This window comes from Microtus ochrogaster, linkage group LG5 (genome assembly GCF_000317375.1).
Source record: "Microtus ochrogaster isolate Prairie Vole_2 linkage group LG5, MicOch1.0, whole genome shotgun sequence".
Lineage (NCBI taxonomy): Eukaryota > Metazoa > Chordata > Mammalia > Rodentia > Cricetidae > Microtus > Microtus ochrogaster.
The window spans coordinates 21079556-21106516 of record NC_022031.1 but is presented as its reverse complement, the minus strand read 5'-3'; the positions used below and the strand labels follow the sequence as shown (position 1 = coordinate 21106516).

The window sequence follows — 26961 nt, the reverse complement described above, 5'->3', positions numbered from 1 at the left end:
TCTGTTGTGGATCAGTCTTGGCCTCAGCTGAAGCGTTTCCTTATCCATTTTCACTGATGTGTCCTCCCGACTTGATATTCAGCATTGCTGGCCTACTCTGAGACACTTAATTAATTTGGAGTGTGCATCATCATGCTAGCTGCCCTCTGATTAGCAGAGCGTCTTTATTTCTGTAGTTGTGATGTATAAATTTATCCCATTAAGGATGTAGATAAGCTCCTTTCAGTATCCATGGGGATAGTGCATGGCTCAGAAAAATGTGTTTGGATGCCTTTGGGAACAGCTACAAATACCTAAACCATCACAACTTATCACTATGTATGTGACCTCTATAACATGATCTAATATAAATTCACAGTGACTATGGAGCCCTAAATTATTTTATTATCTTTTTTTCAAAAGGCAAAACACTCCCAGAAAAGAATAATGTTATGTCAAATATATTCACACAGTCTAGACATCTGCATGAGATCATTTGTAATCCCTTTAAAATCATCACTACAAAGGCACTGTAACTTGAATCTTATAAACACTTTTAGTAAACTTTTGATAAAATCATGGTGTTTAATATAGTACCTAAAGTTCATATTTCTGTTATTTGACCCAGATAAGATAATATAAGGGAAATAAATTCAAAATGTTGTTTTAAGAACAGGCTGCCGTGATTGAAATCACTCATAGAGAAGAATGATTTGACTACATGCCTATTTCAAGAATTCATAGATTTTTCCAGTACACTAAGATAAGCTTGCAAACTATTGAATTTAACCAGTCGACTGTGCTTACAACACAACCTTCAGTTATCTAGGACCCTGCATCTCCATGGAGTAGTCTAATCTCCACTATATGAAATCAGTTTGACTAATGCTCTTACTGATGTTGTTTCTGACCTTTCCCAGCAGGATGTGAATGAAAGGTATTTTTCATAATAGAAATCTGCTATTTATTTGCTCACTCTCTTAGTTATTAATTTCTGAGATTTTTAGAGACATTTTTATTCATTATTTTTTTATTCTACTCACATATATTACATCCTGCCCACATTCCCTCCTTTCCCGCCTCCCAGAGTCTCTCACTGTCTCCCCTCAGAAAATAGAAAGCCTCCCAGGGAAATCAACCATACATGCCATAAATGTTACAATAATGCCAGGCAGATAATACCATATTAAGGCAAGATGAGGTTAACCAGTAGGGGGGAAAGGGTTCCAAATGCAGACAAGAGTCATAGACACACCCACTCCCACTGTTAGGCATCCCACGAGAACATTAAGCTACTCAGGCAAAATATATATGCTGAGGACCTAGGCCACACCCCTACAGCTCCCTTATCTCTGTGAGCTCCCATGAGTTCCAGTCAGTTGATCCTATGGAACATATTCTCTTGATGTTCCTGACCCTTCTTTTTCCTCCAATCCTTCCTCCCCTCCTCCACGGGACTTCCCGAACTCTGCCTAATGTTTGGCCGTGGGACTCTGCACCTGCTCCCATCAGTGACTGGATGAAGTCGCTCTGGTCTCTTTGATGATGATAATACTAGACTACTGTTTGAGAACAGACAGACCAAACTGTAGGTTGAAGGTTGTTTTGTGGCTGGGATGGTGTCCCAATCCCTCCACTTGAGGACATGCCTAGTTACAGAAGATGCCATATTCAGGTTTTGTGTCCCCTGTTACTAGGAGTCTTTGCTAAGGTTACTCTCATAGATTCAGTGGGGTTTCCATTGTACAAAATGCCCCCCCCAATTCCAGTCATATCTCCCAGTATTTTCTCCTTCTGTCCCCTCCTTGATCCCTGCTGTTCTTAACCCCAACTGCCCCCCCAGCACACCCCTCACAATCTATTCTATTAATTCTTCCTGGGGAGATTCTTGCACCCCCTCTTAATCCCTCCTCTATTGATTCATTTATAAGTGGATATTACCTGTAAAGTAGAAGAGAATTACACTCAGGTCCACAGACCCATACCAGCTAAACAGCAAGGAGAGGTTAAAGATATTTCACATGGTTAAACGTTCACCATTTGATTACAGGGGCATGAGCTTTATTTTTAGTAAAATAATGCAACAGAGGAGAGTTAGATAACTTTACAACACATATCCGTTCTCGCAGTCTTCATGCAGAGATATGGAGGTTCTATTGTCTCTAAATCTCTAAAGTTAGGCAATGTATGATGATGAACTGGAAATTTCCCTGTCTAATCTATCGGAAGCGTTAGATATACTGATGTAGATAGATAGCAGATAGAGATTATGGTAGTACCTAGATACATAGACAGGTATAGGCATACTGATGGCTCACAGAACACTGCACATTGTCTTCTTTTGCAAAGGTAATGCACAGAAAACAGAAATCACATGAGCACTCAGAGTTAAGTTGGACCTTTAAGATAGAAAAGAGTTTTAGAAGTCTAGGCTTCTAGACATCCACTGAAAACAGTAGGAGTAACTGGACTTTCAAATTTTAAATCTTAAGGTACCTCATAAAAAGAGGGTTTTTTTTTTACTGTACCCTCTTTTCTTACAAAGGACATATTTACTGACATTTCTATTACTGATTTATTTCAAATATGTGGTTTTCATCTCTACTTCTTTTCTCTCTTTCTCTCAACTCTTTGCTATCCAGTATACAGTGTGGACCGCCCTCTGGGTCACCTGGAATGTGTTCATCATCTGCTTTTATTTGGAAGTAGGTGGCCTCTCTAAGGTGAGTTTATCATGCCTTTAAAATACACTATAAAACGGGACAGTTATGAATTAACTATGATATACATTTGCATTATTATAGTTAAGTAAAGAAATATAGACTAGTTAGCCATAGTACTAATCAAAAATAGTCCAAGTTGGTATGTGTCTTGTGTCTGTAATCACAACACTAGGGAGATTGAGATATGAGGATAATTTCAAGGTTATACTTAGCTGCACAGTAAATGCAGACTCAGCTATATGAGACCTTACCTTAAAAAAAATACTGTCTATATTCTATTTGTGAGAAAATAAACTTGGAGGAATGCATGCTAATATAAAGGAATTTCAAATTTCTCTTTGTTATACCAAAGTTGAAATTAATCTTCTAGTTAATTCTCTCGCCCATTGATTAATGCATGATATCACAATGGTCATCAGTACTTATATTAATGTAAAAGGGGCTTTGGGCATTCGTGCTTACTGTAGAAGAGTGGTCGGAAAGAACGGAAACTCTGTAGATCACAGCGGAGCCTCATTTACCAACATGTAAGCACATGCGTGTGGTGATTTCTGTCCTGAAGTTCCCATCACACAGAAGGTTCTTTCCTCTAAAGACGGTACAGATGTCATTTCTCACTCTTTACAGCTGTTATTTGTATCTGGATTCCTGAAAACATGTCTTTTGAGTGTTACTAAAATGTAAAAGTTTGTTAAATTTCTTATTATTATTCTTGAAAATACTGTTACTTGGCAGAGTTTTCACTGAAAAAAAAAGAAACATTGCAGTATAATTCCGAGAGTTGTGTATGGAAGCTTATTATTGTGCATGGAAGTTTTTAATTTTAGATATTTTATTGTTAAATTAATTTGAAGCAATCTTTCTGTTGTTTTCTGATGATCTGAAGTTGTACACAGCATATAGTCCTCTACCTGCATGTAGGGTCCTGATCTTAAAATTCTACCATGATAGCCACAGGTCCTAAAACTCTTGAACTCTACTGAAGTACATAGTGAAAGAAGCATGTCTGATTTGAATATTATTGATGTAGATATTATTGTAGATATTATGAGGGGTTTCTAGTAGAGCTTGCAGAAGTGGTTTGTTTACTTTTCCTATACTATGATGATTTTAAAATTGGATCTTGTCATCATTTGTCCCATCAGAGTGCTCAGAGGCCATAAATGACATTTCTGCTACTGAGGTTCCCAAACAAGTTCTAGTAGAGTGGTTCTCAATCTGTGGGTTGTGACTCCCATGGGGATCTCACATCAGATATGCTGCATATCAGATATTTACATTATGATTCATAACAGTAGCAAAATTACAGTTGTGAAGTAGCAATGCACTAATTTTATGGCTGGGGTCAGCACCACCCCAGGATCTATCTAAAGGGTCACAATGTTAGGAATGTTGAGAACCATTGCACTCACTGCCTCCTTGATGAATTTCATTGCTGATTGTTCATCATCACTAATTTATAGGATATAAAGTTTGACTCAGCTCTGCATCTAGGTAGTGAAGCCTGTAAATGCAGATAATTGGGCATTTTAAAATGCAAGTCTGATGAATAAAAGCATCATGAGTTAAAGTTAAACACAGTATTCAGCCCCTAATTTTCTACCTGATGGCTTGAATTGTAACTTGAATTCATGGGTTTTATTCATTCCTCTGAGTGAAAATCGTCTTTTATTGTCTTCCTCATGAATTGATTTGGAATAAGCTAGCCTGAGGAATACTGTGTTCCAATAATTAGCATTTTCTTCAGGCTTCAACTTTTGCATTTAGTGTGGGCTGTGAACCAATCACTTCCCTCCCCCCCCCAGAGCCTGTGGAAAACATCGTAATAGGGTCAACTTTGTCAGTAATGGTGATAGTAAATGTTGGTTTACTGTATGGCACCATTTATGCTTATCATATGTGGTAACTATGTAAGCTTCAAAACAATCCTGTGGGACAATAAAGATAAATAACAGCAGGCATTTGTTCTGCACAAGTCTAGTTACCTATTGCTCCAGATTAATTTATGGGCTGTTTTTTGTTACTGTTTTTCCAGCCTCAATGTGTATGTCAAAGGATTTTTCTTTTTGTTTTGTTTTGGTCCCCTTTTATTGGACAATAGATGTCAGGGTATGAGATAAGACTTGACCAGGATGGGATCTGTTTAGGAAGAATGGGAGCTGGGCAGATCCACATGTTTAGGACGTATGGGACCGGGGCAGATACACGTGTTTAGGAGTGCCAAGAGACCTCCACATGCGCCTCTCTGTGGCTGCACTTGCATTACTGCTCATGTATGAGTTCCTTGTAAGAATAGCATCATTAGAAAAACATATATGAAGCCAGAACCGTGTTGAGTCCAACAGTTTGATGAACTTGTCACCTTGGTTATTCATTTTTAACCCATTCAAAATCCATTAAACTGTCAACATGTATTTTTAGTTAAAAAGATGCGTGACTCCAAAAAAGAACATTCTTCCTATTTTCTGTTGATCGTTTATTATAGCCTTTCTGGCTCACCACAGTTTAATCTCAAATGGAGCCTCCAGGAAACTACTCTGAAAGAGTAAAGTTAAGGACCCTTGACAAACAAATACCCCTACCAAGCTTCCAGCTGGATTCTGTTTCCCAAGAACTCACACATCCATGTGTGATCGCTTATGGACTGAACTTATTGGAGAGAGTTCTCCATCTCCTGCTACTTCCTAAAGCATTTCCTGTAACTAGCCACTTTAGTGGGTTAACAGAAGCTACCCTGCACTGTGAGTTTCACCCAGACATGCATTATGGAACAAAGAACCTGTGGCGCTCTTTTTCCTAGGCAAATGTACAGTAAGGTTTATTCATACCAGAGAGAGAGTGCAACAATTAACTAAAGAAACAGTTCTGTCCAAGTCCAGCTTAATCAATTTGTGTCAGCGGGGGTTTCCTGATAAACAGAATGGCTAGGGTGGGCATATACTACAGAAGGGATTTATTATATTGGCTGGTACTGTTCGGGTTGGGCAACCTAACAATGGCTGTCTGCCAGCCGAAGGGGCTGAGGACCTGGTCATTGCTGAGTCTATAAGAAAGAGTGCTTCAACAGTTCCACTCTTGAGAGTCACTGGTCTGCAGTAGTTCTCAACAAGCCAAAGCAGTCAGACACCAACCTCAGCAAAGGCCAACAGCTGTAGTGGCAGTCACACAGGAGACGCACTTGTCAGCAAGGCAAGAACACAGGTGGGAAGGTAAAAATCAACAGCTTGTCCTTCAGGCTGAGCTGCTGGTAGAAAACATTGCTCATTCCAAAGGAGGGTCTCTCCAAAAATTAATTCTTAAAAAAAATACCCTAATAAATTACAGATATGTGTCTTGTAGTGACTCCAGATCCAACAAAGTTGACAAGATTGACCATGAAAGAAATAATGACCTTATGGGAATTGATCACAGGGGACAGGTAAGACAATGGTTGCTTCACAACTAAGAGGTCTTACCCCAGCATGACTGACTATTCACACAACCACATCACTGGAACTCCCTATATGACTCTAAAGCAGTTGTCTACCTTATGGTGTTTTTTCCCTCAAGCAATTGCATCCTATTTGGGTAATTTGTAGCATGAGTTCTGTGAGTCCTGTAAGCATGCTGAGTTTCCTGTTCTTACAGCTTTCATGAGCCTCTTGAGTCTCGCTGTTCCCTTCAAGAAAGAATGTTTCTCTCCCTATGACACAGATATAGAATAGAATCTTCCTGCAAACACCCGAGTAATGACACTGTGTGTCTATGAATCTAGGAGTCAGTTCACCATGGTATATGAGTGATTAGTTGGTACTAGTAAAGAAGTAATGATACAATGAGAACAAATAGGGAGGTAGGAAACACTTGATATAAACAAAATAAACAGGTCAGTTCAGTGGCTTAAAAACCAAATATGCCAATAATATATGTGAAATATAAATAGACTAAGCCTGATAGTAAAAGATAGGTGCTAGAGTGTTGGACTTCTAAAAAGGAGGACTCAATGTTATTGATATAAAATATATTTAAATGTATACATTCAAGGACATTTAAAAGATATAAGGAATAGGATATGAAAACACAAATAGAAAATCTTTCTGGTCATATTAATATCAAAAAGTAACCTCCTAGTTAGTATTATCATACAGATGAAAAGAAAGGTTCTATAGTAATAAAAATATTAATTCATCATTCAGATGCAATAATCCTAAAACATACCAAAGCTCAAATTGTTCAATTACATAAAACAAAGAGAGAAATTGGGAACATGAAATAAACGTTAAAACTTAACAATACTTTTATACTTATTAATAAAAAACATAGAAACAATTCAATAGAAGTAAAAAGTTTACACAACACAAGCAACCAATGATTACCAATATGTTACCAATGACTATACTAAATTACAGTCAGAAAAACAAAATGTATGTTTTCTTAAAATGTCTGTGAAATGGTGACCAAAACTGTTTTCTGGGTCACAAAAAAAGTCTCTCTAAATACCAATAGCAGAAATTTTGCAGAGCACTCTGCCACAAATAAAACAGTGACTTGGAATCTACAATAGTTAAAATATTTAGAAAATCTTTTAATGTTTGAAAATCAAGGCAGACAATTTGAAATACAAGTCACGGTATAAATTTAAGGTAAGTTTAAAATAATTTTGCAGAGCATAGTGAAGAAGCAGTTTATTTATAGGTGACCCCAAGCAGGGCTCAGAATCTATACACTCAACCAAATATTGCCAAAATGGAAAGTTTGTAAAATTGTGCAACCTGACATCTGGAGATCAAAAGAAAGCAATTGAACTATTTTATATGACCCCACACTTTTTGCTTTAGATTAGTACAAAGACAACTAATTCTGAGACAGAGGAAAGAGCAACTCAAATTCCCATTGTTATTAAAGATGGTAGAGACGATATAGACATAGAAAAACACCAATAACTTTCGACTTTAGCAGGAAAACACTGGGTTCCTTAACACAATGAAAGCAAAGTTAACATAGCCAAAAATAGAAAAAAAATAGCCAAACAAAAATTAACATAAAAAAACACCCTCAAACCCACACGGAAGCAAAAACAACAACAAGAAGCCATGCTAATCTTAACCCGCTTTTTAGACAATGAAAGATAAATCAATATTTTCAAGATGGATTTCTGATCTGACATCATTCTGGTATTATATATTATGTGAGAGTTGTGTTGTCGCTGAAATCCTAACAACACTTGGGTTACTCCACAGAAAAAGTGATACTGTAAAGTTAGTCTGCATTGTGGGTGCTTTTTAAAGCTATTTAACTTAATGACATCCATCTCAATGTTGTCACTAAATTCTTATTAACTTCAAAATTTTAGATGGTATTATGTAGTATATAAGTGTATATAGTTTTCATGCCTATTGTTTTCTCTTATGAATGTTGTAATTAGTGTTACTGTGATGAGATATTATGGTCACAGTAAATTGAGGAGGAGACAGTTTATTTGGTATATGCTTCCACATCACTACTTATTGTTGGAGAAGTCAAGACAGAGTAGAAACCTAGAGACAAGGTTGTTGATGAGCCCGTGGAAGAATGCTGTTTACTGTCTTGTTTCTCTGCTTTCTTATAAAACACAAAACCATCAGTCCAGAAGTGCCCCCACCCACAATGCACTGGTTGCTCCCACACCAATCCTTAATTTAGAAAATATCCTACAGTCTGATCTTACAGAAAAAATTTCTTAATTGCAACTCCCTCCTCTCTGATGACTCTAACTTATGTCAAATTGGCATAAAACTAGCCAGCAAATGAAACATAAACTAGGTTCCTTTCCTCTTTGTGTGTGTATCTGGAGGACTGTTACTAACTGCAAATGAAAAGAACTTAATTTATCTTGTTTAATTTTTTAATATTTCTTAAATATTAAATGTTGTTCAATGTGATAAGGTATGTGATGTTTTGAAAGAAAAGGTCCCCCAAAGGAAGTGATACTAGGAAGAGATATGGTCTTGATGGAGGAAGTGTGTCACTGTGGGGGCAGTCTTGAAGGTCCTTTTTTCAAGTTTCACTCACTGTGACAGTCAACTTCCTGTTGCCTCTGAGTCAAGATGTAGGACTCTCAGCTTCAGCACCATGTCTGCTTGCACCATGTCTGCTTGCACCCTGTCATATTCTCCACCATGATAATAATGGACTGAACCTCTGAAACTTCAAGTGAGCACCTCAGTTAAATGTTTTCATTTATAAGACATCATGGTCATGGTGTCTCTTCACAGCAATAAAAACCCTAACTAAAATAAGGTACCAACTTCTTTTACTCTTTTTGTTATAATTTGTGTCTTTTACATTTGTGCTACTACATGATATTTTGGTCTTTAGTCCTGTGCAGCTTAATTTTTCTGAATTGTACAAGGTGATTATCTAACCAATACCTTCCCTAGTTTTACCATGGTACAAATAGTGTTTACTGAATAGACTTGACACTGATTTATGGTGTCTTTTATGAAGTAATAAATGTTATAGGACCTGTTTCTATAATACTATCATGTTTGCCACATTGCTGTTTTATTTATATTGTTTGTTTATTACTTTTTGTAGTAGGTATTCCCTATCTACAAACCAATATCCGCTTGCTCTGTAATTTGACCACATACATTTATAGGGCTACCTTTGTAGGGTTATATTTGAACAAATGTGTTTCAAACATACAAATACACACACATATATATCTCATGTTTTACTTATTGTATTAAATTTTTAATTATTTTAGAATGCATGAGGGAAAACTTGTATTAGTAAAGAAAGCAATCTTTAGTAACAGAATCAGTAACTGGCAGGAAATCAAACTGGATGAAAATAAAATAATGGGCTGAAAAAATGTATGCTTTGCTTCAAAACTAAGCTCCCCTGTGAATTAGCCTTTACTATTCACAGTATATCTGGATTCCTGGGTGTCATTGGACAGAAGGCCTCTTAATATGCCCCACCCAAGCAGAGAGAAGGAAGCAAAGACAGAGGCTCAGATAACCAAGAGGCTACAGAATGGGGTTTAGAAACATTCAGAGGCCCAGTAGCAGTAACAGTCTTTTCAGAAAGCTACTGCTTAACTGGAAAGAGGGCCCAGCTGTTGTTCATCTGCTTTACATGACTAAGGTGTAATGGGAGAGAATGTGATTGTCCCATCTGGAGCCACCATCTGCTGCTTTGCCAAGCAGACCAGGTTCTGGACTGGAAGTCTAACTGATTGCACAAAGCCAGGTCTTTTCAAAAAGGACTAGATGCGGCCTCAAGAGTCAGGGATGACTGAGGTCATCTCAGAGCTCAGCCTGATCATTTTTATTAATGGATAGTGCACACTCTCACGAATGATTTGAAACCCAGTTAAATTCTTACGAGGCCTTTGGTGGCAGCTTTAAGATGTTCCCTTTGCATTTATCTCATGTGCTACCTAGCCATGCAGCAGGTGTCTGCCCCTATGATCTTGCATACATTGATTATTCCCACATCTAGCACTTGAAGGGGATGGGTGGATTGTTTTTGCAGATGACTGTATGTGGGTAACAAAAAGTGCCAAAATAATGTCATCTTCTCGAGTTGCAGCTCCCTTTTCTGCAAAACCAGGAAAAGCAAAGCAACCGTGTTACAGAACTGTTGGCAGAACTGAATGAGATAATACAAGTGCAGGGATTAGAAAGTTCTTCGGCATAGCATGAGGGCATATGTTTTTTAGTATGCAAGAGCTGCATAATGGAGACTTGTAGGACTCAGTGGTTTAGAGAAGTGTGAAGCAGTCCCTTCTGACAGGATCTCAGCTCTGCACATTAACTTCCTAACTGCAATGCTGTTCCTTAAATTCTTCCCTTCAGCATGTAAACAACTTCCTGATCTACATGAGCAGATAGGTTCTTTGTGTATCCTTGCTGCTCCTGTTAGAAATACTTCAAGCATCTTGGACAGCCTCTGTCTTTTTTAATGCCATTTTAAAAAGCTCAATATTAACCTAATGCCACTTCTTTGGAATTTAAGATCTCCTGAGGAATATATTCAGAACATAAATGCAAAAATCTCTCATTTTCTACAACATGCTTGTTTCACTTGAACCCAGACTAGTAATAGCAAAGGAATAAAGAAAGTACAGACACATCAGAAAATCTCTCTGTCCTCTCTGATCAAAACATATCTCTTAATCTCCACAGATGAACCAGAGGAAGGCTTTGCAATGCCTCTGAGCCTCTCTTTGGGAAAGCCTTGCCATTCCAGTGAAACTGGGGATTTGAGGTCTTTGACATTTCTGTTCCTGTGATAACAAGTATTTGCTCAGGATCTCACTCATCCCTCGTAGTTTTCTTCCTCTAGAAATACTGAAAGTTGTAAGTTACAGTGAGAACTTGAGTTATATTTTTTCATTCTAAAAAAATTAGATAGCTATCTTAATAACATCTTTTTAAGTTTTTTGTTAATGGTAGAAACACTAGGCTACTATTTATTTTTATTGCGTTTTCTTGAAGTATCTGTAAAAACCTGTATATTAGTGACCTTAGAGAATGTCAAATGCATCACATTTTCATAGAATTCTGAATGTGTATTACTTTATATGAACATCAATTTGTCATAAGAAGAAGTCAGCTCTACGAAAATTTATCCAATCTTAATTATGAACTTTGACCAAAAGCCTTCTTAAACACTGCAAGGGGAGGACTGAGCTAACTCATCGCAGCCTTCATACAGGTACTATGTTTTGCCTTTGCTGTTGTGTTCATAACTCCAGAGTAGATATTATCATCTTCATTTTAAAGATAAGGAGCCTCAAAGAGGAGAAGCTGCCTTGCTCAAGGCATGTGGGCAATAATGGAATGTCAGGCCTGATGACTCCCATCACACCACATTGCATCCCCCCCCACTCACCAAAAATAACCCAAACATTTGTTTCCTCTGTCCTGTTCCACCCACATTTTCTGCTTGTAGGTATTTTAGTTCTTAAAGAAATGTAATCCATTTATTTCTCAAAGGCAATAATAGCACTCCATGTGTCTCATTTTACATAAACAGACAAGGCTGCTCGTGAGAGTCCTCTGTGGAATCTTCTTGTACACTGTCCCGGCTAGCAGCCTGGCAGCCCCAGTGAAGTCATTCTTTTCAAGGCGTATTGTCATCAGGAGATTTGTCTGTGTAATTACTTAGTAAATTATTTTTCTTGGTCAATATTTGTTTCCCTTCAAGGTCAAATCCTTCCAGCAATCTTGTCTTTGGGCAGGGACAACGAATCAAGACAATCAGACAATGAAGTCTGATCTCTACACACAAAGCATTGCATGGCAAACGACTCACAGTCTGTTTTAGTGCTTTACGGTTTCTGAGATTTATTTATTTCCTTTGGCCTAATAGACTTCTTTTTCTGATGAGAATTTCAAGGTAAATCATACTGTACAATGTATTTCCTTTTCTACTTATAAATACACAACTTACAGATTTTATTATAACTCAGTTTTACCTTTTCTTTTAATGAGCTATTCCTATCTCAAAATTTGCTGAAATGGATCTTAAAATGTCATATTCATAAAGGGTTAGAGATTGGATGCTAAATATCTTGTTCAAAAGCAATGTATGTGGCAAATAACTCAGAATAAAATCCTAGACTCTTAGCAAAACAGTTTATTTTTGTAGATACAGAAAGCAAATCCTCTTTACTGTTTCTTGACAAAAGTGGGGTATGCAGGACAACAGACATTGTAAGAATGCTCATTCTCTATGATAACAAAGCACTTTGGTTCTGAATTAATATATTAGTGCACACGAACCATGCTCCTCTAAAAGAACATTTTTCATCATTAATCTTCATCAGGGGTTGTTAGTGTGTCTGTCCAGCTATTAAAGAAAAATATGACAGCATGTTCTCAGACAATAAATCTGAGTTATAAAGATGTTCATTTCTATCTCTGGCAAAGCAAAAATTGTTCTTTTAAACTAGAAGGCCAACATAAAAGAAGCTATGTGTACCTTATTCCAAAGATTTTAAACCACACCCTTTCCTTTGGTGTGGGAGTTAGTGCCTGGAATGCTTAAGACAAAGTCCCAGCACCTGTGTTCATTGAGGGCCTGATTCTTCCTGGAGCTTTTCTTCAGTAAAGCAAGATTGAACATCGTCTTGTAATTTTTTTTTTTTTAAGACAGAGTTTCTCTGTGAAGCAGAAAGTAATCCTGGCTGTCCTGGTACTCACTCTGTAGGCCAGGATGGCCACATATTCACAGAAATCCACCTGTTTCTGCCTCCCAAGTGCTGAGATTAAAGGTGTGTGCCGCCACCACCCAGCTGTCATCTTGTACTTCTATAAACTTCATCAAATACCAACATTACTGTGATCTTTACACTAAAAGATCAACTTAATGTTGTGTGATATTACAGAAATCACAAACTACCACATGATTACAGCAATCCCAAGTAATATCAGGAGATGTAAATTAGAATTTTATGTGATAATCTCATGTGTTTCTGTTGAAGTTCAAATATGTCTTTATTAATAGCTGGTGGTCATGTTTTATGATTAGAGACACTACATTGAAAAGCCCTATGTACTTATCCTCCTGATTCAACTCCCATATAGGATTATAGATATGTGGCATCACAACTCTGAAAATTTACCTAGAATTGCTGAAGCTCTGCTCTTTGTATTTTATTGTTTTTTGTTTTTTTTACTAAAAATATAACTGAGATAAAACTTTAAAGAATGATATGTATGTATCATGATTTGTATTTAAAAATCATGTTATAATCATGAAATGGTTTTTGTTTTGCTGATTAAATAAGGGATCAAATCCTGTCTCAAATCTCCATCCCATTCTTTAATAAATTGGGTAATAAAATGAGTAACAGTGAGGTACATGAAAAATCAGCATCTTTGCAACAAGAGATTTAAATCTGTTCTTTCACATCGTCTTCAAGTATTCACCTAAGCCAACCTCTTGAGACTTTTTCAGAGGTTAAATCTGAATCCTGGTGGATAAAGATTCACCTAGGAAATGAGTGAAACACAACTCTGACTGTGTCTGCAGTGACATGTCGAGATTCCATTAGGTCATCATGGCTTTCATAGAATGATGACTTAATACATGCATTGATTCAAATGTTTATAGCATCTGAAAGACTGATGGATCTATGGTAAGTGGAATCTGCTTAGAAGAATAGACCACTGAGGCATGGTCTTGGCTGCTTTATGTAGCTTACACCTTTCCTGCCATAGTTCTGCTCATATTGCTTTCCTGTTTTGTTTTGTTTGCTTTGTTATTGTTTGATTTTGAGGCAACATGATTTTCATGTAGACCAGGCCCTGAACTCCTGATCCTCCTGTGTGTTGGGATTACAGACAAGGGTCATAATACCCTGCTCCTATTATGATACTATTCTCCTTCTAAAGACTTGTTGGCCACCATGTGGATCTTTTCTCTTGGCCTTTCCATCACAATGGGTCAACACCTCTGAAACCATGAGACAAAATAAAACATCTTCCACTTAGTTGTTAATATCAAGAGTTTTGTTCTCAGTGATGCACAAAGAACTAATGCATATAGACATATATCCCTCCCCCTTCCCGCTTCTCACCTTGAAAAAGAAATTGGGAAGTAGTCTGTATTTTACAAAGCCAGTTTTAAATTGATACTAGGAGTTTCTAGAGATCCTTACTTCAGGCAGTGATGGCTCTGTCCCACCCATGAAGTGACCTGCCTTGATGGACATCTAAATTTGATAAAATATCTGACCATATTCAATAAGCAGCTATTTGAAAATCTGCAATTATTTCGGTTAAAAAAAAACCCTATTACATAACCCTAGGCCACACTGATGTAGACCTCAGATGATGAGTTCTGTATAAACATTATGATCTGGATAGTTGGGTACTGCAGAGAGCTCACTTTTGCAGCTTGTATTCGAAGGCTTTGCTGCCTTTGAAAGGCAATTTAAGGATGCTAGTGTAGAGTTTGTGATGCAGTCAATTGAACATGAGATTGCTTTGGAAGAACAACGTGTAAAACAAACACAACACATGTAATTGCCGTTAAGATTAGGGATTTTCTTATGCTGGTAATTAGTTTGTTTAGAGAGCACAATCTCTTTGCTGTTAAGCATCAATTAAGAGTACAATCATGGCAATGATTTTCAGGTGACATTTTCTGTGGTTACATTGCAAAGAAAAAAATCTTATAAACATATTTAGATAATTTACTAACTTCCCTAAACACAAATGACAGTGTATACTACTGGCGAACTTATAAGATAAAATTATACATATAGTCTTCTGCTGAATGAAGCGTGTAGAATGACCCTGTACTTGAGAGGGGAACCCATGTTGACAATCACTCAACAACACCCCTCCCAGGAATATTGCAGATACAGATCACAAATCATTTCAAGGCTTTTATCATTTTTTTTCCTCTATGGCCTGATGAGATAAAATCATAGATAATAATAATCTCTACTAAATTGGTTTTTTACAGCAAATCTATGAGCAGGTGTTGTGACACCATGAAAAATTATTGGTCGGAGACTTGAGACTAAATTGGACCAGTGGCATGAACACAGATGCCTCTGAAAGTACCTGGACACCTGATTGGCTAATTGTCTGATTACAGCCGCCACTGAGGGCCCAGTATTTCCCAACATGCTGTTCTAGCACAAGAACTGTGGATCCCTGGTTGAGGAAGGATAAGTGGATGACTGTAAGAAGAGCGGAATGATGAGGGAACCAAGCATATATATTGGGAAGAGTGTGATAAGTGACTTGGCAGAGAAGTGTAGTGTCAAATATGAGAATGGAGCAGGAAGATGGGTTTCTTGCTGTTGACTTGTTGACTCAAAGTGGTGTTAGCATAAGGACAACCCCTAAGTCGTTGAACTGATCCTAACACGCCAGTGTCTGCCTACAAGTGGGACAATGTGGTGTGCCAGCTATAATATGGACATACCCAGGGAAGGGGTGAAGAAGCATAAAAGATTCTAGTCCTCTTGTACCCATCCCGAACAGCGCAACCTACTGGAACTAAGGATTGAAATGCCTGTGATGGCGGGGACATCTTGTTCAAACTACCACACAATTTAATAAAAGCGTAAGTTGAGAACACTGTACACTGAACACATTAGGAAGGTAACACTTGTATATAGCCAGAGGAGGAAGGAGAAGAATCACCTAATGTGAAGATTATTCTGATTTGGCAGAATTAGCTGACCTGACTCAGTCAGAGTGTGGCATGGAGGCCAGGAGTTGAGAGAAAAAGGCAACGAAGGATCTACTGAGGTGTGCAATGTCAGGATTAAGTTGATGTCTCTCTGCCCTTCGGAGGACCTCATCATTGACTCACCTTTCCCTGCTTCCTGACTCAGCAATAGAAGCAATATAGGAGTCATTCAGCATGCACTTGTCTTAAGAATAATTGCAGTGTGTGCGCAGGTCAAAATCAGCACAAAAACCCACCACTGGGCATATATCCAAACAAATGAACTCAGACTGCTAAAAAGACACCTGAACGCATGTGCTCATTGCAGTGCTACTCAAAATAACCATGATATGAAATCAACTGATGTGCTCTTTAACGGCTGAATGGATAAAGAGAATGTAGCATATATACAATGGACTAATACTCTTATTTAAAACAATAATTAACTCATGTCATTTGTGTCTGTATGGATGTCACTGTGAAACCTAATATGAAATGACGCAAAGCAAATGACAGAAGACAAATCCCACATGCTATCTCTCAAATGTATGAGCTAAAATATGCTGACCACACAGAAGTAGAGTGGGACAATGGTCATCGAAGGTAGAGGAGTACAGAGAGGTGAGAAGAGGGGAGACTGATAAAGCCATATAAGGGTTACTTTTATTGTATGAATAGAGACCTTAAAAGTAATCTACTTTTACTCTCCTAGTTGTTGACAGCTTTTTAAAGGAACCTAAATATTTGAACTACATCAGACGAGGCAAATGACTAAAATTTAATAAAATTCAAATGAAAAATGTCCCTTTATATTAAATTACAAATATAAACAGTAGATTTCCATTTTTCCTCTTCCTAGATGCCCACATCCATTTAATCGTCCTTTCGTTAACCATGGTGGAAAAGGCTTCTGCTCGCCTTTTAGTACCCAGTCCCCTTGCTGGTTAGGAATCTAAGAAAATCCTGCTTTTATCTGAAGTTGCAGTTCTCTCTCTCTCTCTCTCTCTCTCTCTCTCTCTCTCTCTCTCTCTCCCTTTCATGCACGCACGCGCACACACACACACAGAGGGAGAATTCTGGCAGCTGAGATATTGTGGAATACAGTGGAATTGCTGTTTAAGAGTTATTAAAAACAGGTCTACACGTAGTCAACCAATTCGGATTTACCACCTTTATTTTTGTAGGTCAGAAATACATAGGTCTCCAAGGGCCAAAATCAAGGTGTCTGTAGGGCTGTACTGTATTTCTTTCTAGTGACTGGTTTCTTTCTAGTACCTTCAAGATGGCCACATGATTAGCGATGAATCCCTTCATCTCCAAAGCCAAAAGTGTTGGTCATGAGCTTCTCAAAAGGAAATCTCCGATTTTCTGCAGCTAGATATTTTCCTCTACTTTTAAGGACTCCTGGAATTAAAACTGGGTTCAGGTGGTTGTACAGGGTAATCCCTCTATCTGACAAGCCTTGTTTCAATCACATTTGCAAAATTGCTTCATGTAAAAGAGCACTGACCTGTTCTAAAGATGAGGAAATAAAGTGACCACTAGTTTGCTACTACAGAAATGGCTATCATGTTGGTTCTGTGATGACCTTGAAAATGTCAACAGTGCATTAGACACGGGATCACAATTAATTGAACCCTCTGTGTTCTTTTTTCTATTAAAATATATACATCAGCCATTGTTTTAGAATTTGCAATATGATGCCAAAAACATCATCTCAACAGTCAAGCAGAAGTGAACAGTTCCTCTTATCTTGATTACTGGCTCCTAAGCACCATGCCCAAAGATCTGGTGTTGCAGGAGGACCTCCCACTCCTCCAGCCTATAGCCGCTGAGGCGCCATCTGTAGTAATTGGGGCAGCGGGGCTGAGTCCTCAGCACCCCGGCTGCCTGCTAGCTTATGCCCCGAAACAACAACACACAAATTGTATTCATTTAAACACTGCTTGGCCCTTTAGCTCTAGCCCTTACTGCCTAATTCTGATATCCTGATCAACCCATCTCTAATAATCTGTGAGCACCGGTCTTACGGGGAAGATTCTAGCCTATGTCCATCCTGGGTCGGAGCTGAATCGCATCTCCGGGAGAGGGGAGCATTTCGTCTCTGCTCCAGAGAGCAGAGCTGTCAAGTCTCTGTCTGAGGCGTCTTACCTCACTTCCTCTTCCTCCCAGCATTCTGTTCTGTTTACTCCACCCCTCAGCGGCTATAGGCTGGAGGAATAGGAGGACCTCCCGCAACAATCTGGCTATTTACAAGTGTTAGCCTCCTAATGTGTTCAGTGTACGGTATCCTCAGCTTATGCTTTTATTAAATTGTGTGGTGGTTTGAACAAGATGTCCCCGCCATCACAGGCATTTCAATGCTTAGTTCCCAGTTAGTTGCGCTGTTCAGGACGGGTACGATGTACTGGAGGAAGTACATCACAGAGAACAGGCTTTGAGCTTTCTCAGACTCACTCTATCCCCAGTTGGCTCTCTGCTTTATGCTTGTGGTTTGAAGATGTGAATTCTCAATTTCCTGTTCCTGCCACTTCCCCATCATGAAGCCCTATTATCCTTCTGGAACCCTAAACTAAATAAACCCCTCTTTTTATAAGTTACCTTGGCTATGATGTTTTGCCACAGCATTAGAAAAAGTAACTAATGCATATCTTAGACACAAAATATACTTCAGTGTACCTACCACTCCTCCTCTTGTTCATTTAGATGCTTCAGGGATACTTATCTGACAGACAACGTTAATTTTGTATCACTAGAATAAAGGCAAACACTCAAAGTGTACCAAGTCTTCTGAGTCTATATAGTCTTGACACTCTTGTAAAGTTAGAGGGAAAATACGTAAGCAGTGCCATTTAGAAGCTGTGGATAAAGGAACAGGCAAACATTCAATGAGTACTAAGAAGAGGATGTATCAAGTGGGTAGGTGATAATGGAAAGAGAACAAACTGTAAACCCGGGCAGGGAGCACAGTCTTTCCCAGGATCAGCAGCTGCTTTCCCAGAGAACATGAGCTTAGGTGTAAAGAAAAGCATTTCAAGTGACTGTCTGACCTTAGCAGAGAGGTTAGCATGGACCTACTATCCTTCAGAAAAGCTCTTTGAGGTTCCACTTTTAATTTTTTTCTCTAATGACGTCTTCAAACACTGCACCTCAGCACACACTCCTTTTTCAAACTCTCCTTTGGTCAGCGTGCCCTGCAGAGAGAACTCCATGGGGTTACAGGGGTCAGAACTGGGGTCACTGCTCTGCAGAGGTGATTGTGCTGAGATACGTTCAAAATAAAGGTCTCAAGTTACGTGCTGTGCCTGTCAGGGACCTAAAAATGCCTTCTGATACACAAGGGGCAATTGCATCTACAGGATCCTCTTGATGTTGCTGGGGTTCACTTTCCTGAGCGTAGAGAGACAAGTGTACTCCTCAAAAATAAGACTCTTCATCGTACTGTCCACTGTTTAGCTCAGAGCCAGTAATGACTCAAACACTGTTTCAACGACAGGTAAGTATGCTTCCCACAGAATCCCCTTAAGGAAGCACGATGATGCAAGCAAAAATGCCCTGGAGAAATCCTTTAAGAACAAGCACCCTGGGGGCTGGAGAGATGGCTCAGAGGTTAAGAGCATTGCCTGCTCTTCCAAAGGTCCTGAGTTCAATTCCCAGCAACCACATGGTGGCTCACAACCATCTGTAATGGGGTCTGGTGCCCTCTGCTGGCCTGCAGGCATACACACAGACAGAATATTGTATACATAATAAATAAATAAATAAACATTTTTTTTAAAAAAAGAACAAGCGCCCTATTTCTACATTCATTTTAGCAATGAAGATTCAATTTGCTTGAGCAAATTCTTAAGACAGGAATTGACTCTCTTTCTAGAACAAAGTGCAGCCATTTGAAAACATAGTTCTAAAGGGGCCATGCGAAGCTTTGCTTAGTAGATACAATTCATCATTTCTTTTTGTCCTCTAATTATAAAATTAATAAAGAAGACATTTCTCCCGAGTATTTGAAATATTAGGGCACTGAGGCTGTCCCGATATTTGAGAAATGAGTTTGCCCTGCTTTGGAACAGCATCAGAAGCACCAGATGTCCAGTGAGCTGTGCTCACCATTAACTGAGATACTGAGGCATAATAATAACTGGGGTTATTATCCTTGCATCCAATTTTGCATGCGGAGGGCACAATATGGATTTCAGTTCAGTATGAAAGGCGGCTTCCTGATGTCTGAAATCAATGGATGTCAGAAAGAGCCTAGACATTGGGTGATGTGCATGAATAATTGAGACTGACTTGTTAACTGCAGGAGTGAAGTTGGCTGCACAGAGCGAAGCATTGTCAATTGCCGGCAATTTACTATGTTTTTTGAAAACCACAGGCAGCAATTTACAGAAAAGATTAGGCCAGTTACTGTATGCATGTGGCATTTTCTTGATTTAAGACGTCAATCTGGAAAGCTGTAAACTGACAGCTGGAGTTGGGAATGAGGTTATAAAGTTTATCGAGGAACTGCTTTTCCCTGAGAATGCCTATATTTCTACGTGGGAGGCCCCTGAGCCCACATCCCCTGGTGAGCCTAGCTGGTGTATGCAGATGAGCATTGTCACAGAAGGGTGATGTATTCTCTCTCGCAACCATTAAGCACCTTTTCAGCCTAGGTGTTCTAATGCACTGCATTTATGAGGGGGAGCTGTTAAGCTTTTATTTCTTGGAAAAGAAATCACTGTCCATATTTCTTCAATCCTGCGCCATCGTGGGGGATATCATCGCTTGCACCTCCCATCACGAGCCTACTTGGCAGTTCTTCATAAGAAAATGATTAAAGAAAAATCCCCTTTTTATTAGTGTAATTTCTTTCCACTTATTCTCCCCATTGGTGTTAAGTCAGTAAAAATAATTTTTTCATATTGAATTTCTTCATGCTTGAAAATAGGTTCAACCCTCCAGAGAATTTGTAATCCTGGGGATGGGGAAGGATGATTGCTGGTGGATGAATATTCATGAGCTGAAGCACGTCATAATTTACACACAACAAAGTGTGGCCCATAATGAATCATTTTTGGAGCTTACCAAAAAGGAACTTTTGATATACTTTGAAATTTATTCTCAGTGTTTACATTGATTTCAATTATTTTTTTCTGGTGAATTTTAGCAAGCTTATATCTTGCAAATCTGAGTTGTGATTGCTCTTCATAATCTAAAATTGCCTGGGCCAATGTCCTTTAAAAAAAAAAACTGAATTGAGTTTTCCATGAAAAACTCTAGCATGTGTCATCTTTACCAATTAAATGAATCTGAAACCTGAGACATACTAGTTAAGTTAAGATACTCTAGCTGTAGAATCTCTGCCTGAAATCAGGCGGCTCCCCTGCAAAGTTGGGAGGGAAAGCATGTCCATGTTGTGGCTTTGCAGACCTACCTTCTCTTCCCCTGAGAGCCCTGAGCAAGCCAGATACCCTGATACCCAGACCCAAGAATGGCTTCACTTCCTGCATCTGTGAGTTTGGCATCTCTGAATTCATATGTCTTGAAACACCTCCCACACGCTCCAGAAATTAAAACAGCAAGGGATGCCCTTTTTGTTTCGGGACTAAAGTACCTTTTTCTTTGCTACCCATCCTGGTTGCCTGCGCCCTTCATTCTTTAATCTACCAATAAGGCTCCTCTGAACGGTAATCCAAATCAGCTTCTTTCTACCGATTCCACAATTGTCTCTTGTTATCATTTAGAACAAAGTGCCCACTCTTACTTTTTCTTTGACTTATCAGTTGGGTCTAGGAGATCCTTTCCAAAATGGTGGTCACTCTCTTGTTTGTTGGCACTGATCGCCACGCAAAATTTTGTTCTCGAAACTGAGGGCGGGGAAGAGGGCAAAAAGACCATTTGTTTAATTATTTCTGTCTCACGTCAAATATTAAATGCAAAACGTAAATGTTTATTAATTCATCATAACGGAAAAGCATTGAACTGCTTAATAAATCACATTTAGTATTAGATTATGATTCTTGCTTAATTCACAAGTTTGTCATTATGTTATAAATATTAATGCAATAAAAGTTTCCATGAATGGAGCACCTTGAGGTCATTACGTTGAAGAGTGACAGATCCAGAGTGGCTTGGCTGTCTTTAGGATTTGCTTGTTGGGTACACAATATTCTTCCCACATCAGTCAGGTACAAATTATTTTACCTGATAATTTTGGAAGTGTTGCTTTGGAATATCAATAAGCAACTTCTTTTGAATCTAAATGTTGTTCTTTATGTAGTATTGGGCATTTGTAACTACCACCTGGAAGAATGAGAGTCATTACTTTAAGCCTTATTATAAAAATAACAAATATTTTCCTAATTGTTTCAGAAAGAAAGCTTGAAAGCATCAGGAAATAATTTCTATGGCTAAAATCAAGAGAGATTTGCATTCTAAGCTGTCTGGCTGCTTGGGTCAGCCTGTAATGATTTCAACTTGATCTAGCTTTTACCCTTACACCTCCCTATTTCATTTTTCACTGGGTCGTGGAAAACTCCACATACTTTATTAGGGGCATCAAACAGAAGCCGTGTATTATTAGTTTGCATTTATATTGTATTTTCCTTCCAGTAGCTCTAGGTGTTTTTCAGAACATGACAGCAGCAATCAAAACACTTTGTCAGGTATGTGAGGTAAGAAATAATGGCATTGTAGATGTGCCAAAGGCGTGCTGTTTGCTGAAAAATGTTCACTTTCTATGTGCTTTTTACAGAAAATCATTTTAGAATTTTTATTTTACATGAGTTCCAACTCTCTTAAACATTTCTTTTCTTAGTTTCCAAACCAAACAGTTGTCCAACCCATTTATTGAGCATTTAGTTCTAATAACACTGGTGTTACTAAAGAAAAGAAGGCTTCCTTGAGAATAAGAAAGACAATTTCACCTCAGATGCCCCATTGCTCAGGGATAGGGTAAGGAGCCCGGGTTCTGAAAAAAAAAAAAAATAAAGAGCTACAAAAGTCTCCTGAGGCAGTGGTTTCTGGCTATTGAACCCAAATAATAAATTTCACAGACAAAGGAGAGCATGCTTTTAGAAAAGAATTCAGTTACAGTTTCACAGATGAGAACTTCCCATCTACAGTTTCTAAGGCCTTACTTGGTTGCTGCCTGGGAGGATGAGCTGCAGTTGAGCAATTCCTAAGGTGTTCATGCCCCTCAATTTCTGTCTTGTCCTCACATTCAACTTCCAGGAAGTGCTGCTCAGCCTATATAATAGGAAACGAAAGAGCAAGAAGCCAGAGTAGAAACCCAAGACCTCAAACATTTCTGGCACTATAAATCACAGACCAGGACAGAATCAAGGACTGTACAACTTATAGCCAAGGACAAGATCCTGAACTGTAGCTTCTGATTTGAGATCCATGTCTGCCCAGTTTCTATCTGTTATTCTTATAGTGATATTGTACATACTAACAATACAACTTGGGGATAAAAAGAATTTGCTCTTATTTTGGTGGAAGAGATGCAAATAATTAATCACAATATAATGTATTATAAAGTGCTAGCAAGAAAACAATGTAGGACAAGAGATTAGTTAGTCACTTTAAGATGGCACTTTTCAACCTATGGGTACCAATCTTTTTGGGAGTCAAATGAACCTTTCCCAGGTGTCTCCTAAGACCTTAGGAAGACAGATATTTATATTACAATTCATAACAGTAGCAAAATTACAGTTATAAAGTAGCAATAAAAATAATATTATAGTTAGGGGTCATCACAACATGAGGGATTATATTAAAGGATTGCAGTATTAGGAAGATTTAGAACCACCGTAGTGACTCGGAGTTTGTCATAAGGGATACAAAGCAGAAACAACCATGAGAAAGATAGATGGGGAGAGAGGAGGTCTCCATGTCCTTGCCAGTCTAACATTTTTACATATAACATGTTCCCAGAATTAAATTATTCAAGAGTTTTTCAAATATTATAGAAGTGTCTCCAGTACATGTATAATTTTAGGTTATCTATTTAAACATTAGCTGCATACATTTTCTTGTAGATGCCATTATTGCATTCTTCTTGACAGCCAAAAAAAAAATCCTCACATTTTCTTTACCCATTCTTCTATGGGTGGACAGCTGGCTTGGTTCTATAACTTAGTATCGTGAATAGTGCTGTCGTAAACAAAATGCACGTGGACTTGGAGTTCTTTGGTTACATACATAGGAATAGTACATGTGAGTCACATAGCAAATCTACTTTCATTTTCTTGAAATATCTCTGTGCCAACTTCCATTACAGCTGGAATGGTTTAAACCAGTTGTACAAGAATGTTCATTTGTCTATATTCTACCAACATTTGGTAGTGTTTTATTAGTGACTGCCTTTCTGATTGGGGTAAGGTGTAAATCTGATGCAATTTTGATTGGCATTCCCCTGAAGAATAAACATTTTTTTGTTTATTGATCATTTGTGTTTCTTCTTTTGAGAAGTTCTTGTTAAATTTACTAGCCTGTATATTCATTTTATTGATTTCTTAACTGAGATTTTAAAATTCTTTGAATATTGTAGGCATTAATCCTCGGTTTTGCTATGTAGTCAAGGTTGGTTAAATCAATCACCTTCAGTGGCTGAATTTATTCTCTACAAGTGTGGACTGACAGGTCCAGCTTTCTAGTTATGTAGTTTGTTATTCTGACAACCAGTTCTTTTTATGAAGCTTTCTAACCCCACTCTACTTCCAAAAGTCATTTTAGTAACAAAATCAATTATAATTTAAAGGAGCTCCATATTAACATCACAGAAAAAAAACCAAAACAAACAAACAAAAATTACTGCCACTCAGAAGATCCATGGGGTCTTAGAAGCTCTGTCCTAGGATGGGATAATATACCAAATAAATACACACTCTTTAATTATACCACACTGATCATATCATCTTTAATTACTAGTGCGCCTTGACAGCATATGTTGAGGTTAAATCAGAATGAGACTATCTTTAGATGCAAAGAACTTAGACTCAAGTAGGAAGACAGAAGTTGGGCCATTGAAGACCTATTGGTTGCCAAGCAGGTTTGCCTCAGGAACTCATTTTCCAGTACCCTCACTCTTGCATAAAAAGTGTTTGCTTATTACATAAGTAAGTAAATAGAATATTGCAGAAGATAAACAATTTTCAATGGTCACACAAATGATACTTGAAAAATTCACTGTTCAATCTGGACTGATCTCTCCAAGGCTAAGATCATTTCCATTATTAACAACTACTACATAAGAGAGACACAACATGCAAAGAAAAAAAGCAGAACCAGACAGATATTTTGCTGTTTCATACATTTCTCTCCTTCCCAAAAGTGGCTTTCTGTCTTCTGTAAGCAGTAGAAAAGCTTTATATATCAGGGATTTATGAATAAACAGAAGTTTGTTTCACTGTGTGACACCAAGGCTACATAACAAAAGATGGTAGGAAGACTTAGCATAGTCACCCTGTGAATTCAAGCACTGGGGGCTGTCCTAAATCATCACTCCAGTGCCAGATTTCATAAAGTCTTTGACCTAGCTTGGGGACTAGATTTTGAAATGCTGGCCACTCCACTTGCTGTACTCACTAATCATCCATAGCACAAAATCTGCCATGGAATCTTCAACTTACTGTAGCTCCCCCCACTTTTTCTCGTTTTGTCCTAGCCAACTCATTTCATTTCACTCTGCATCTGAATAAATTGCACTTGAGAAATTGAACTTCTCAATAAAGATATAAAAGATGATGACTAAGAAGGTAGTTTAACCCTAAATGTACACACCCAAGAATGTGGATGTTTCAGAGATGCGATGCCAATTCAGGGTTAGAAGAATCTAACTGGTTTATCAGAATCCAAATGCATCCCATAGAAGTCAGAGGGCCAGTTAGGAGGAGACAAGTCCTAAATTCGAAGCAGTTTAATGCTGCTGTATTATGAAGTTCTGATTATAAACCACTGTTATTCTACATGATTACTCCCCATATATAAAACAATAAATTGTGGTCACTTTTTCTTTTCCTCATTTTTGTTATTTTGCTTTGTTTTCTGAGGGAGGTTGGGAAATAATTAGAATGAAAAAGAGAGAGGAAGTATAGGTGGAAGGAAGGAAGGAAGGAAGGAAGGAAGGAAGGAAGGAAGGAAGGAAGGAAGGTTTCTCCATTGTTTCCGTTGTTGAGCTCAGCATTCTCATTCCACTTTGGCTGTGATGTTTGATGGATGCCAGGCTCCAACTTGTGGAAATAATATAACTATACTCTGAAGGTGATGATGTCCCGGCAGAAGAAGAGACTGGTCCTTGCCTACTTCTCATTGTGCAGCTGCATGACACATCTATTTGTTTACCTTTACTGAATTTTACTTGACAATTTCCAACTGGAGTTGCTTTCTTTAACGGTGAAATAGAAGTGTTCAAGCGTGAGACAGGCTATGCAGCTGAAAGAAGTTGTGAAAAGATGTTTTACTTTAAGCAGTCTTGTTAGCTCTTAGTGCAAAGCTTGTTAATATGGCCAAAAAAAGTAGTAAGGTGCATCCTTGAAACGTAAAATTAATAAACTGGGGTCCGGATTTGAAGGTGTGAGGATATGATAAATATTGTGGGAAAGACAAAACAACTTTTCCTTCTGTCCAGTTTTGGTTCGTTAGCTGGAACTCCTGCAATGAAAGCTTATTAAGAGACAAGCATACAAATGCATTTAGTTTAACTTTGTCAGAAAACAAAGACCTGAAGAAATAGTTAGGTCTGTGTTTGATGACGAGTCTCTAGTCGTAGAACTGAGAAAGGACCTAGGAGTAGGATGCAATGCTAATGATGGAGGCAGGGGTTACATTGCAAAGCCAGTGTTCCAGTTTTATTTCTGTTGTTGTGATAAATATTCAGACCAAAAGCAGCTTACAGAAAAAAGGATTTGTTTGACCTAAAATTCCCAGTCCATCATAGCATGTATGTCAAGGTGAGAGAAACTTAAAGTAGCAGGTTTCATCACATCCACAGTAAGAAGCAAAGAGAGCTAAGTACATACATGCACAGTTGATGCTCACTCAACTAACTTTCTCTACTTTTTGTGTTTGTTTGGTTGATGTTTTTAGTATTCATTTTTTTCAACATAAG

General features: G+C 38.2%; 1 protein-coding gene across 1 annotated transcript in view; it reads left to right on the top strand.

Annotated features, from left to right (window-relative positions):
* Positions 1–26961, top strand: part of Nkain3 (sodium/potassium transporting ATPase interacting 3) — a 619021-nt gene that overhangs the window by 308054 nt on the left and 284006 nt on the right. The window contains exon 3 of the mRNA XM_005361913.3: positions 2622–2702. Coding sequence (XP_005361970.1) covers positions 2622–2702 — 81 coding nt within the window. The remainder of the gene's footprint in view (positions 1–2621; positions 2703–26961) is intronic.